General features: G+C 30.7%; 1 protein-coding gene across 2 annotated transcripts; it reads left to right on the top strand.

Annotated features, from left to right (window-relative positions):
* Positions 1-463: 463 nt before the first annotated feature.
* On the top strand, positions 464-11,999 carry LOC115718545 (uncharacterized). Of its 2 annotated transcripts, none has more exons than XM_030647342.2 (7): positions 464-625; positions 2,313-2,829; positions 8,414-8,551; positions 8,704-8,811; positions 8,911-8,955; positions 9,345-9,754; positions 11,348-11,999. In XM_030647342.2, the coding sequence occupies exons 2-7, from the start codon at positions 2,334-2,336 to the stop codon at positions 11,954-11,956; spliced, it is 1,806 nt and encodes a 601-aa protein (XP_030503202.2). In that variant the 5' UTR covers positions 464-625; positions 2,313-2,333; the 3' UTR covers positions 11,957-11,999. The 2 variants fall into 2 exon arrangements, with proteins under 2 accessions (XP_030503202.2, XP_030503201.2); XM_030647341.2 differs by having other exon boundaries at positions 465-625; positions 2,326-2,829.
* Positions 12,000-13,692: the final 1,693 nt, after the last annotated feature.

Here is a 13,692-nt window from a genome sequence, read left to right on the forward strand (position 1 = left end):
GTTACTTTCAAATATTCTTTTAATAAATTCAAAACGAAGTCTGTACTGACAAAATTAGAGAAAAATTACAGTTTAGGTAAATAGCGGCATAAGTACACAAAATTTTAAGTTTGTAAGTGGCATAAACCCAACTTTTAATTTTTAGCGGTATAAGTACCCAATGCTTGTAAAATTATAATTTTTCTCATTAGTCAGTATAGACTATGTTATTGTCTTAAATATGACACATATAAGGCTTAGATTCTATATCATTGGATCTAGACAGAAACACGTAATATCAGTTACTTTTAAATATTATTTTAATCAATTCAAAACGAAATTTGTACTAATGAAATTGAAAGAAAATTACAAATTTTACAAATACTGAATACTTATGTCGCTTACAAACATAAAACTTCATATTGACAGAAACATAAAGGTTAATGAAAATAAAAAGAGAAACCTATTCTTTTCTTGATGAGAGGGTTGAGCTATAGTTAGTTAGCTTTGGACCCATGTATATTAATGGGTGCAGTACTAACAATTAATTCATACACTAAACTAACACCATAACCATTCACTCTTCTCTTTCTCTTTTTCACTCAGGCCGGCCATTTCATCTCACTCTTTCAGATCTGGTGTTCTGGTTAGTAACAACATTTTACTAAATTTCACTTCTTTTTTATATACCAAATTTTTTGAGTATATATTATGTGTTGTGTTCACTTCTTGTATTAGATTATATATATGTGCTCTGATATTACTATATTCTCTTTCACTATCCACCCATTATTCATAATAACTTTCTTGTTTTTATTTAAACTAATAATAAGTACACACCACCATTTTCAAACATATATAATGTTGTTCCAATATAAGAAAATATATACAAATTATTATATACTAAAAAGTAAAATAAACATTAAATGCTTTTCAAGATTTTTTATTTTTTATTTTAATACATAAATTTTTGTTTTTTTTATTGAGAAAATATATACATTTAGGTTTGATAGGTTTTTTTTTTTTTTTTTGAGTGTGTTTGTGTGAGACAAATAAATATCTTTTTTTTCTTTTCTAAAACTAATCTAGTTATAAGATTTATTTATGTTTGTAATTTAACAAAATTTAGAATTATTCAAATATTGACATTGATATAAATGGGTTATGTCATTGTCAATGCATTGATTATTGATGACTGAAGTAATAGCAAAATTATGGGATCCTTTAAAAAAAAAGGTGATATTTACAAAAATTATTCAAAAATATGTGTAAATGAATTTGGGGTAAGTTGAAAAATGTCTCTTTTATTAATCAATTGACCAAATTTGCCTCTAACTTTATATTTATTTGAAACATACCTCTTTTTATATGTATTGTACCCAAAATACCCTGACATAAGAGAGTCACATGGAGAGTATCTTGAAGTGGCAGGGGCAAAATTGGTACAATGTTTAAAAAAAGAGGTAAAAATGATAGACTTTAAAAAAGAGGGTAAAAATAAAAGAGGACAATATAAAAAAGGTATAGAGTGTAATTTCCTCAATGAATTTTTTGTTTTTGGGCCCTTGAATTAGGTAAGTTTTAGGAGTAAGTTGAAAAATGTCTCTTTTATTAATCAATTAATTAAATTTACCTCTAATTTTATATTTATTTGAAGCATACCTCTTTTTATATGTATTGTACCCAAAATACCCTAACATAAGAGAGTCACATGGAGAGTATCTTGAAATGACAGGGGCAAAATTGATACAATATTTAAAAAAAGAGGTAAAAATAATAGACTTTAAAAAAGAGGGTAAAAATAAAAGAGGACAATATAAAAAGGGTATAGATGTAATTTCCTCTAAGTTCTAGGCCTAACCTGTGTTAATCCAGATCTGCAAGCAAACATAAGGCTCTTTTCTAAAAAAAAGGAAAATTTACATCGTCTACTAACTTTTGTCATTTTTTTTACAAAAATACTGCCAGACGGTATTTTTTACATTTTTACTGTATTTTTTTATAAGTTTCATACTGCAGTATACTGTGTTAAGTTTTTACTAGTGTTCTACTGGTGTTTTATAGTTGTTCTACTGTTGTTTTGAGTTGTTCTGTTTTGTGTTCTACTGGTGTTTTATAAAAACATAGTATTTTTTAAAACATTTTCGTGTGACAGTATTTTTGTAAAAGTTAACCCAAATTCTAATGTTTTTGTAAGTTTCCCAAAAAAACCCATAAATTTCATGAAAACATTTTCATAAAATGTTCTTGCCTTGCCTGAAAATTTTATAAAAAAAATGATCAAATGTTGAAATTTTAAGAGATTTTTTGATTTATAATTGTGCTAAATGAAGTATTTGATTGAAGATAAATATATGATGGCGGCATCATCATCATCGGCTCATGAAAATTGGTTTGAAGCTGCAAGAGAAGGGAATTTAAAGGTTGTGCAGGATTTGGTTAGAGAAATGCCAGAAATAGTGAGAGCACAACATCCGATTTCAAAGGAGACGGCTTTGCATATTGCAGCCAACAATGGAAATGTGGATGTTGTAGAATATTTAGTGTCACAAATGGTAGAAAATGATTTAGAAATTGAAGATAATCAAAAATGGACTGCTCTTGCATCGGCCACAAGGAGTGGAATCACCAAAATCGCTGAGTGTTTGGTTAGAAAGAACAATAGGTTAGTTAGTATTGCATGTGGTCTTGAGGAGCATAGTTGTTTACCACTTCAATGGGCACTCACCTATGGACAGAGCCATATGGTTCGATATTTGTATAATGTTACCCCAATTCAACAATTATTGGCTAACAATGGCGCGCGTGGAGCTAATGTCCTCTATTGGAGTATAACTTCACAATTTTATGGTAAGTTAACTAACTATGGCTTTTCCGATCTAATCAGATAGTCCCATATGGATATTAGAATTTCAATAATATTTATAAGATCAAATTATTTATTTGAAACTAAACTGTTATAGATTATATATTTATATATTTATGATATTCTTTACTTTTAATGAATGTGGAACTTTAATTGTACACCTAATAATATAAAATAGTGTTTGTATTATATATAAGATGACATTGAGTACTAATATGTGATTGTTTGAGAATAAATTTGTATTGGTTTTGTTTAGAATATGTGGATTTATCGTTAATGGTTTATTGTGGTAATGTAGTGAAGTAGTGATGTTGATGAGTAGTTGTTGATTTAGTATATGAAATTAGTTTGGCTTAGAAGAGAACGTTGTATGAGAAAGTAGTAAACTTTATTGATAGTTTGAATGTTAGTTTTTTGGTGTTGGTTGTTACAATTTGGAACCCTTGAAGGGTATTTATAGTTGCTAGCCTTCAAGCATTTGAGGCTAGAATTATTTTCTCTAGATCTTTCTAGTTCAAGGATTTTATCCATATATTTCTACATATTTCTTAAGCATACATAACTAGAAACCTCTAGACCAAAGTTTTCTAGAAATGCTTATGTTCTATTGTATTTTTCACATGTCTAGAAAATTCTAAATTATTCTACAATTATCTAAAAGTTTAGAGTAAGTTTTCTACAAATATGTAGAAAATTCTAGACTTAATTGAGTATTGTAGAAATGTGTAGTAATTTCTAATACTCCTCCTTGGTACACATTTCTGTAACTCCAATCATGTCTCGTAGTAGCTCGAACTTGCCTCTTGGTAGTGCCTTTGTGAATATGTCTGCTACCTGCTCTTCAGTCTTGCAGTGCTTGAGCTCGATTTCTTTGTTTGCTTCCACTTCCCTGATGAGATGGTACTTGATGCTTATATGTTTAGTTCTGCTTTGAAATATTGGATTTTTTGTCATTACTATAGCTGATTTGCTATCGCAATGGATCTTTGTAGCTTCTTCTTGTAATTCTCACATGTCTTCAAGTATTCTTTTGAGCCATATAGCTTGGCTTGTAGTCATTGTTGCTGCAATATACTCTGCTTCAGCTGATGATTGTGCAACAGTTGCTTGCTTCTTTGATGCCCAAGAAAATATTCTTGATCCAAGTGTGAAGGCATATCCTGACGTGCTTTTCATGTCATCTATGGATCCTGCCCAGTCACTATCTGTGTAGCCAACAAGTTTTGAGTCACTTGTAACTCCGTACCATATTCCGTAGAATTTTGTTCCTTACAAGTATATGAGGATTCGCTTGGCTGCTCCGTAGTGAACTTGACTTGGATCATGCATGAATCTTGATAGGAGACTAGCTGCGTACATTATGTCTGGTCTTGTAGCAGTTAGATATAGTAGGCTGCCAATTAGACTTTGAAATTTTGATTCATCAGCTTTCGGTGAGCTATCTTCCTTCTTGAGAGCTTTGTTATTGTCTAATGGAGTTGATACAGTCTTCCAACCCTCCATTTTGAATTTCTTCAATAGTTTCTATGTATACCTCTTTTGTGAGATGAAGATCTCATCTTCTTTTTGAGTTATTTCAATCCCGAGAAAGTAGTGCATCAATCCCAAGTCAGTCATCTCAAAAAAAATTTATCATGTCTTCTTTAAACTTCTTTATCATCTTCTCATTATTGCCTGTGTAGATGAGATCATCAACGTATAAAGAGACAATTAGTGTATCATTCGTACCTTGAGTTTTGATGTAAAGAGTTGGCTCACTCTTGCTCCTTCTAAATCCTTGCCCAGTAAAGTAGCTGTCAATTCTGCTATACCAGGCTCGCAGAGCTTACTTTAGACCATATAAAGCCTTTTTCAATCTAAGGACTTCATCTTCCTGTCCTTGTACCACGAACCCTTGAGGTTACTTCACATAAATTTCTTCTTCAAGATAACCATTTAGGAATGTTGACTTCACATCGAGTTGAAAAATCTTCCATTTCTTATGTGCAGCTAGAGCTATCAAAGCCCTAATAGTGTCGAGGTGTGCAACTAGTGCAAATGTTTCGTTGTAGTCGACTCTGTATTGTTGTGAGTATCCTTTCGCAACTAATCTTGCTTTGTGCTTTTGGATAGAGCCATCTACATTCAGCTTTGTCTTGTAGACAGGGCTGACCCTGAAAATATATGGGCCCAAGACGAAATAAATTTTGGGGCCCTAAAAAATATATAAAAAAAATATAAAAAAAGAGTGTTATGGGATTTGAACCCATGACCTTAGACATTATGCCATCCACCTCAACCAATTAAGCTATAAATATTTGTTGCTTATAATACACTTAAATTTTACTTAAATAAAAGCCTAATAATTTTTTTTTATTTAAAAGTGTGGGCCCTAGGCACGGGCCTAGCCCGCCTATGCCTAGGGCCGGCCCTGCTTGTAGACCCACTTGACTCCTATAGTATCTTTATCTTGTGGACGATCTACAAGCTTCCAAGTCTCATTCTTTTCAATCATCTTTATCTACTTCTTGTTTTTGAGCTGCTTCAAAGCTTTCTGGCTCCATAAGCACTAATTTGCATGTCTCGTAGATTCCTGATAGTGGTCTTGTTCGCCTTACTGGTGAGTCTGGTGGGGATTCAATAGCTTGTATTGGTTCTTGTGTTGTTGGTTGAGTAAGAACTTCATTTTGATCAGTTTCTTGTCTTGGCGGTAGAGGAATATTGACCGTCTTTCTTTCAACTTCTTGTGTCTCCCAATTGTATGCATCATCTTCGTCAAATTTTATGTCTCGACTGATTATTAGCTTGTTTGTTTCTAAGCTATAGACTCGATAACCTTTTGATTGAGTACTATAGCCTAAGAAGATTCCTTTCTCAGTCTTCTCATCAAGCTTTCCTCTTTTCTCTTTTGGAATGTGACTGTAGCATATGCAGCCGAAGACTTTGAGATGCTTTGTTGATGGCTTACGTCTGGTCCAAGCTTCAATTGGCGTCTTATTCTGCACGACTTTGGTTGGACATCGGTTGAGCAAGTAGACTACAGTGCATACGGCCTCTGCCCAAAGTCATTTTGGGAGACCTTTCTCTAGTAGTATGGCTCTTGCTGCCTCCATAACAGTCCTATTTTTCCTTTCAGATACGCCGTTTTGTTCTGGTGCGTATCCAACAGTGAGTTGGTGCTCCATTCCTTCATCTTCACAGAACTTGTTGAATTCATTAGAAGTGCATTCTTTGCCTCTATCACTTCTAATTGTCATGATATAGTGATCGCTTTGTTTTTCAACACGGGATTTGAATTTTTTGAAAATATCGAAGACTTGCGACTTTTGTAGCATAAAATAAACCCATGTCATTCTAGTAAAGTCATCAATGAAGAGAATGAAGTACCTGTTTTGGTCATTTGATGGAGTACGCATTGCCCCGCAGACATCAGTATGGACTAGCTCCAGTGGCTTTTTGGCTCTCCAAGCTTTGCCAAACGGAAAAGGTTGACGATGTTGTTTCCCGAGCATGCATCCTTTGCAAACTGTGTTGATCTCCTTGATTGTTGGGAGGTCTCGCATCATATTCTTCTGCTTGAGGATCTTTAGCCCGTGGAAGTTAAAGTGACCGAACCTTCTATGCCAAAGCCATGATTCATCTGTTTGCGCTTGTATTGCCACATTGCTTGCATATCTATTGTATGGGAAAGCATCTGTTTTCTTTCATTTTCACCTTTGCAATTTGAAAGGATTTATCTTGCTTATCATAGATTGTGCAAGAATTTCCTTCAAAATGCAAAGAGTACCCTTTCTTAATCATTTGACCTACGCTAAGTAGGTTTTGATCAATGTTGGGTACCAAGAGTACATCATTGATGTATCTCTTGCCTTTTTTAGTGTCAATGACAATGGTGCCTTTGTCGACTGCTTCCATGAAGTCACTATTACCGATTTTGACTTTAGTCTTGGATCTATCAAGACTACAAAAGATGCTTTCATTTTTCGTCATGTGGTTATTGCAACCATTGTCAAGATACCAAGTATCTTTTCCTTCTTCTGTTGTAGCTTGGCAAAGTATTTTCATCATTTTTCTCTTCGGAAAAATTAGCTTGATGGGATTTCTTTAAACGATAAATTTTCTCGGTGTGGCCAATTTTTTTACAATTTTGGCATTGTGGTTTCCCTTTAAATCAGCAGTCTTTCTCCAAGTGACTTTTTCTTTTACAAATGCCACATGGAGGATATTTGTCGTTATTTTCTTTTTATTTTTCTTGTGTCTTTTTCCCATCAGCTTTTGGTTTTTGAGACCGCAGATTGATTTTAGACTGAAAGGCATTTTCAGCTTCACTTTCCTTATGCCTTTCTCGTCTACTTTCATATGCTTCAAGAGAGCCCATAAGTTCAGTTGGTGATAGAGTTTCTAAATCTTTAGTTTCCTCTATCACATAACTATTGAATCATATTTTTCTGTACAAGAAATTAGTATCTTTTGTACTATATTCTTGTCAGAAATTATTTTTCCATAGGCTCCCATTTGATTTACTATTTCTTTAGTTCTAGAATAGTAATCTTTTGCAGTCTCATTATCTTTCATTTTAAGATTCTCAAAATCTCTTCTAAGTTTTTGTAGTCTAACTGTCCGTACCTTGACTGTTCCTTGGAACTCCTCCTGCAGCGTATCCCATGCTTCTTTTGCCGTTGTTGCGCCCATAATCCGTGGAAAAAGATTGTCTGCCATAGCTTATTGCAAGCAGTATAATGCATGAGAATCCTTTTGTTGATTATCCTCTAGTGCTTTCTTTTGATCTTCCGAAAGAGATGTAACATCTTTTAGAATAGTGATTCCTTCTTCAATAATTTTCCATAGATTTTGTGATCGAAAATAAGTTCTCATTTTGATGGACCAAAAATCATAATTTTCTCTATGAAAAATTGGAAGAGGTAGAGAAGAGTGATTAGACTCCGAACTCATGTTGACGAGTGGAAAAGATTACGCCCAGTGATATGATCGAACGGAGCTCTGATACCACTAATGGTTTGAGAATAAATTTGTATTGGTTTTGTTTAGAATAGGTGGATATGTGGTTAATAGTTTGTTGTGGTAATGTAGTGAAGTAGTGATGCTGATGAGTAGTTGTTGATTTAGTATATGAAATTAGTTTGGCTTAGAAGAGAGGGTTGTATGAGAAAGTAGTAAACTTTATCGATAATTTGGATCTTGGTTTTTTGGTGTTGGTTGTTACAATTTGGAATTGGGTATTTATAGTTGCTAGCCTTCAAGCATTTGAGGCTAGAATTATTTTCTCTAGATCTTTCTAGTTCAAGGATTTTATTCATACATTTCTACATATTTCTTAAGCATACATAACTAGAAACTTCTACACCAAAGTTTTCTAAAAATGCCTACCTTCTATTATATTTTTCACATGTTTAAAAAATTCTAAATTATTCTACAATTATCTAAAAGTTTAGAGTAAATTTTCTACAAATGTGTAGAAAATTTTAGACTTAATTGAGTATTGTAGAAATGTATAGCAATTTCTAATAATATGGATACCAAAAAGGTTCAAATAGATTATGACAAATAATTATCATTCATTTTCAACAGATTTGGCTTTGGAGTTGGTTGAGTGTTGTCCAGAATTGGTTAACCATAATGCCGTGTTTGCGTTCGCTACTAACAGAGACTTTACTGCATTTCCGAGTGGATGTCGACTCAACTTTTGGCAACAATGGATTTACGACTGTAAGTCTCTAATAAAGTTTTAGCCTTCCATCTTATAATTTTTTTTTTTTAATTTGACCCTTTTATTTAAGAAATTTTTTATTTTAGTTTCCTTTAATTATTTTTTTTGCACTCAAGCCCGCTTAACATTAGAAGCTATCTTCTTTTAATAGGGAGTACTATTAATGTATCGAAAAATGTTGATGCCAATATTCATGACACTACGAGGACGAGGACGAATGATATCCCAAAAATCATAGAAGAAAACCAAAATAAAACTCGTGAGAAATTTATCATATTTCATGTACTAAATAAAATTATACTAAAAGTATATATATATCCAAAATCACTAAATAGATATTGTGTATTCTTCTTTATAGGTACATTTCAACAACGTTTTGCTTCAGTTCTCTTTAAAATTTTAGGTACGAATAACAGTTAATTATATAAGGGAAAAATTATAATGAGGGCATCATTTTTATTTTTTTCTTTTTAATCAGAGTCATCTTTATTTTTATCATAGTATACATTATAGTTATAGTAGATATTTCATTAAGTTTTACAGTACTAAAAGCATGATTCATCAAGTCAGTCCAATTTACTATTTGAATCATATTTTTGGTACTATAAATTATTCAAAACTTCTTAAAAATTAGTGAATATTTGCTATAACTACAATATCTATAGTTGTATAAAAAATTGAGTTATAATTTCTATACATGCCAAAAAGAGACACCCTTTATAGTAAGAGCAAAAGTGACGCTCACTTAATTACCATAAAATCATGTCTCGCCTTCTTTTACTTTTTTTCTAGGAATAAAAAGTATGGAAGAAATGAAATTACGACATCATTACACGTCGAGATTGCTAAACTGCATGAGCCAAGAGATAAAGAAGAGAGGGGTCTCAGTTTATGGGGCCTTTTACAAATGTGCTGAGGAAGGAGTGGTTGAGATGTTTGTTAGTTTAGCAAAAACAAATCCTCACCTTGTGCTTTACTACAATGATATAGGAAGAAATGTTTTCATGGCTTCAATTGAGTATCGACAACCACAAATTTATTGCCTTCTGCATGGGGTTTCTACTAAACATGTCACTATAGCATCATTAGATTGTGGACTTAATACCATGTTACACATGGCTGGATTGTTGGCACCTCCTAATCAACTTAATAAAATTCCTGGGGCTGCATTACAAATGCAAAGTGAGCTACAATGGTTTAAGGTATGTACATATATTATAAGGTGATTTTACAGTGCATTCCAAAAATTGGGTGCACTAAATACATTTCTTTCGTGTTTTTGATATCTAAATAATTATATATAATATTAATATTTTTTTTATATAATTGTGTATATTATATAGTTATTTAAGATATTTTGTAAAATTTAAAAAAATTAAAATAATTTACAATATAAAAAATAAAATTAAAGCAGTCTATTTTACATGTGTATAAAATAAAAAAAATGCACATGTAACAGACTGTTTGAATTTTATTTTTTGTAAGTTAAATTATTTTGAATTTCTCATAAATTTGTAAAATATCTTAAATCAACCTACCAAAAACACAAAAGAACATCAACAAACCTATTTTTGGGGATGAACCATAAAATTTCACTGTATTTTAATCCTAAGAAACATCTATTAAAAACTTTTTAAACATTTTGGATAATTTAAGGTTTTGAAGTATCATAGTTCAACCAATTTTTATCAAACTAGCATGAAGGGTAAAAAATATATTAGTACAATAGACTGATTTTTTAATTTATATTGCCTAAATTATTATAGTGTTAATTATAATTTTTAAGTTAATTTTCTCGTCTCAAATTACATGTTGGAATATTTCTTTTAATTTTTTTTTCATAGCGGTATTCATTATAATTACAATATCATTCCTGTAAATTTTTGAAATTTTTTGAATAGTTTACAATATTAAAAACAGAATTTCCGATATTCTAATTTATCATGCGTGTTCAAAAAACTTTAAACGTATTTTCAACATTGTAAATTATTCAAAATTTTTAAAAAATTTAAAAGGACGATGCTGTAAGCATAACGAACACCACTATGAAAAAGATTGAAAAAAAATATTCTGACAAGTGTTTTTGGGTATAGAAATTAACTAAGGGCTCGTTTGGTATGCCGTATAAGGGTCGTATTGTATTAAATAATAAATAAACTATGTTTGGATAAAGCAATGTATTGTATTAATTATTACGACCAAAATTTTTAATACAATGTATGTTGTATTATCTAATACATAATAAATGGTACGTATTAGCTTTGTATTATAAAATTTATAAAGGATTTAGAGTCAACACCAATCTCCAATCCAGACTCGGGCCCGGACCCGACCTGGACCCGACCCAGACCCGAACCCGGACTCGGACTGAACTGGACCTGGACCTGGACCTGGACCAGACCCGACCCGGACCCGTAGTTAGTGTTGGGATCGAGTGTATTAAAAATATATTATAACTTTACACAATCAATTAACACAAGTCAATACCAAACATTGTATTGTATTAAATAATACTAATATACAATACAATACAACGCAATCCAACACAATACAATACAATATATTACAATACGGCGTACCAAACGAGCCCTAAAAAATTATAATAAAAAATTAACGGTAACACTCTTCAAATTATTATTATTATTATTATTATAATTTCAAAAACTTGTGTGAGTGAGGTACAGTTATATAAAAAAAATTGAAAATGCAACTTATATATACATCACATATAAAAATATACATTACAAATATGCATGTGTACAAGCCTCATAAATATATTTATTTATGTAATGTAGGAAATAGAGTCAATTACTTTACCAAAACATTTACATTCAAAGAACAAAGATGAACTCACACCAAGAGAGTTGTTCACAAAAGAACACAAAGAGCTAATGAGCAATGGAGAAAAATGGATGAAAGACACAGCAAGTTCATGCAGTTTGGTAGGTTCTCTAATTGCTACCATAATGTTTGCAGTAGCATTTACAGTTCCTGGTGGCAATGACCAAAACACAGGTTACCCAATTTTCCAACACAAAAAATTGTTCAAGATTTTTATAATATCAGATGCTTTTTCACTCTTCTCATCCACAGCCTCAGTGTTAATGTTTTTGGGAATGCTTACATCAAGATATGCTGAAGAAGATTTCCTCAAATCATTGCCCACAAAGTTAGTTATAGGACTTCTTACACTTTTCATATCTATTGCAACAATGACAATAGCATTTTGTGCTGCCCTTTTGATTATGTTGAGTGGTGAGTCTGTGTTTATTGCTACTCTTTTTTTGCTTGCTGGACTTCCCATTACTCTGTTTGGGTGGATGCAATTTCCTCTTTTGGTACAGATTTTTAATTCCACTTATAGGCCAAGTATCTTTCAAAGGAATGTTAAAAGATGGTTATAAGAAGGTAACTATTTATATATATATATATACTAGGTGATTGTTACGTGCCAAGCCACGTAGTGTTAGTTTTATTTAATATTTTAGTTTTTTATTTTAATTAATAATTAAAATAGTATAATTATTTGAACGATTTGTTTTATAAAAATAAAATATGTGTCAGTATATTTAGTAAGTAAAACATAATTGTGTTATAATAATGTATGTTATTAATAGTAAAATGTACATTAATCTTCTAATTGAAAAAAGTTCTATTATCTCATTTCATATCTAATAATAGCTACACAACTATATATTTATAGACTTTCACATTCTTTGCAAATTACTAATAAGCACTAATAATATTTTCATATTCTAATATTTTTCAACCTTCTCCTCTTGGTGGTAAAATTAAAAATAAAACTAAAAATAAGCACAAACATATAAGGTAAATACTAATTACAGCCCATTTCATATTTTATTTTTATTATTTTTTTAAGCCCAAGCCCAAAAATCTCTAAGTCAACACAATCAATCTTCTTTTATATTATCTTTTTAAGATATTTTATCTATATTTTTCTTTTTTAAAAAATAAATAAAAAAATTATTAATATTCTCCCAAGATAGGTTTGTTAGAGAGATATGTGGATAAGATGATTTTTTTAATTTAAAAAGAGATTATTAATATTTAAAAGATTGTTTATTTAAAAGATTGTTTAATTTTTTGGGTTTAATTATTGGGTTTATTTTTTAACGGGAGATCAAACCTAATCGTTAAATTTAACAGAATATTCTTTTATTTTTAAGTATATTCTGTTAAACCAAGAATGTTAAACCAAGAAATGCCGTTAGATAGACACTTTTAATATATAAAGATATATATATTATTTATTTATGTGTAATGGGTTCTTCATTTTTCATTTTAAGTGTGTGTTACTAGTGTAATTACACTTTTGTATCAAAAAACAATGAGAAAGGGGTTTTGTTACTTTGTATTGAAGATAGTGGTTGATTTTTATTTATTTTAGCTCAAAGTTTGAGTGGTAAATTATTGTAAAGTGCTCTACTAATCAACATATTCTAATTTAGCGATTGTCATCTCTAATATGCTCTTCTACAATACTCACTTGGTGAGACTCAAATTTTTTCTTTGTGTATCTATTTTTTGAGATAAAAATGATTGTATTAATGATCCAAGATTATTTAATTTTGATGTTGTTGTGAGTCTTTAGTTTTATTGGAGAAAAACTTTGTAATCTAATTCTTAAACTCTGGTAATTTTGAGCGGACTCCGGTACGTGTGTAGTTAGTTATTACGGTTAAAGTTAGTTTGGATTTTTGTTTTCAGTTATTATCTTTAACTACTTTCGGTTATAGATTAGTGAAAGGTCTCACTCTTGTATTATGTACATATTGAGTTCATTGCTCAATGTAATAACTAATAAACAAGAGATTCAGTTTTCACTATTCATCTTCTTTACAAATTATATTGAGTCTTCATTTTCAATTTCAAGTATTTATAACTAGTGCAATAACATTTTTGTATCAATTATATTTATAAAATCTTCTAAAACATAATATTCTAGTATAATTAATTTTCTGTGTTCAAATAATGTTATAATTTTATATTATACAATATCAATATTTTCTAATCTATTTCTAAAACTACCATATTTTAAGGCATTTTGCAAAGGTAGCAAAACCTATAAAATTGTTATGACACCATATTTTTGTAGTTAGGAGGTGGTTAAGAACTTTTT

The sequence above is a fragment of the Cannabis sativa genome, chromosome 2 (assembly GCF_029168945.1).
Source record: "Cannabis sativa cultivar Pink pepper isolate KNU-18-1 chromosome 2, ASM2916894v1, whole genome shotgun sequence".
Classification (NCBI taxonomy): Eukaryota; Viridiplantae; Streptophyta; class Magnoliopsida; order Rosales; family Cannabaceae; genus Cannabis; species Cannabis sativa.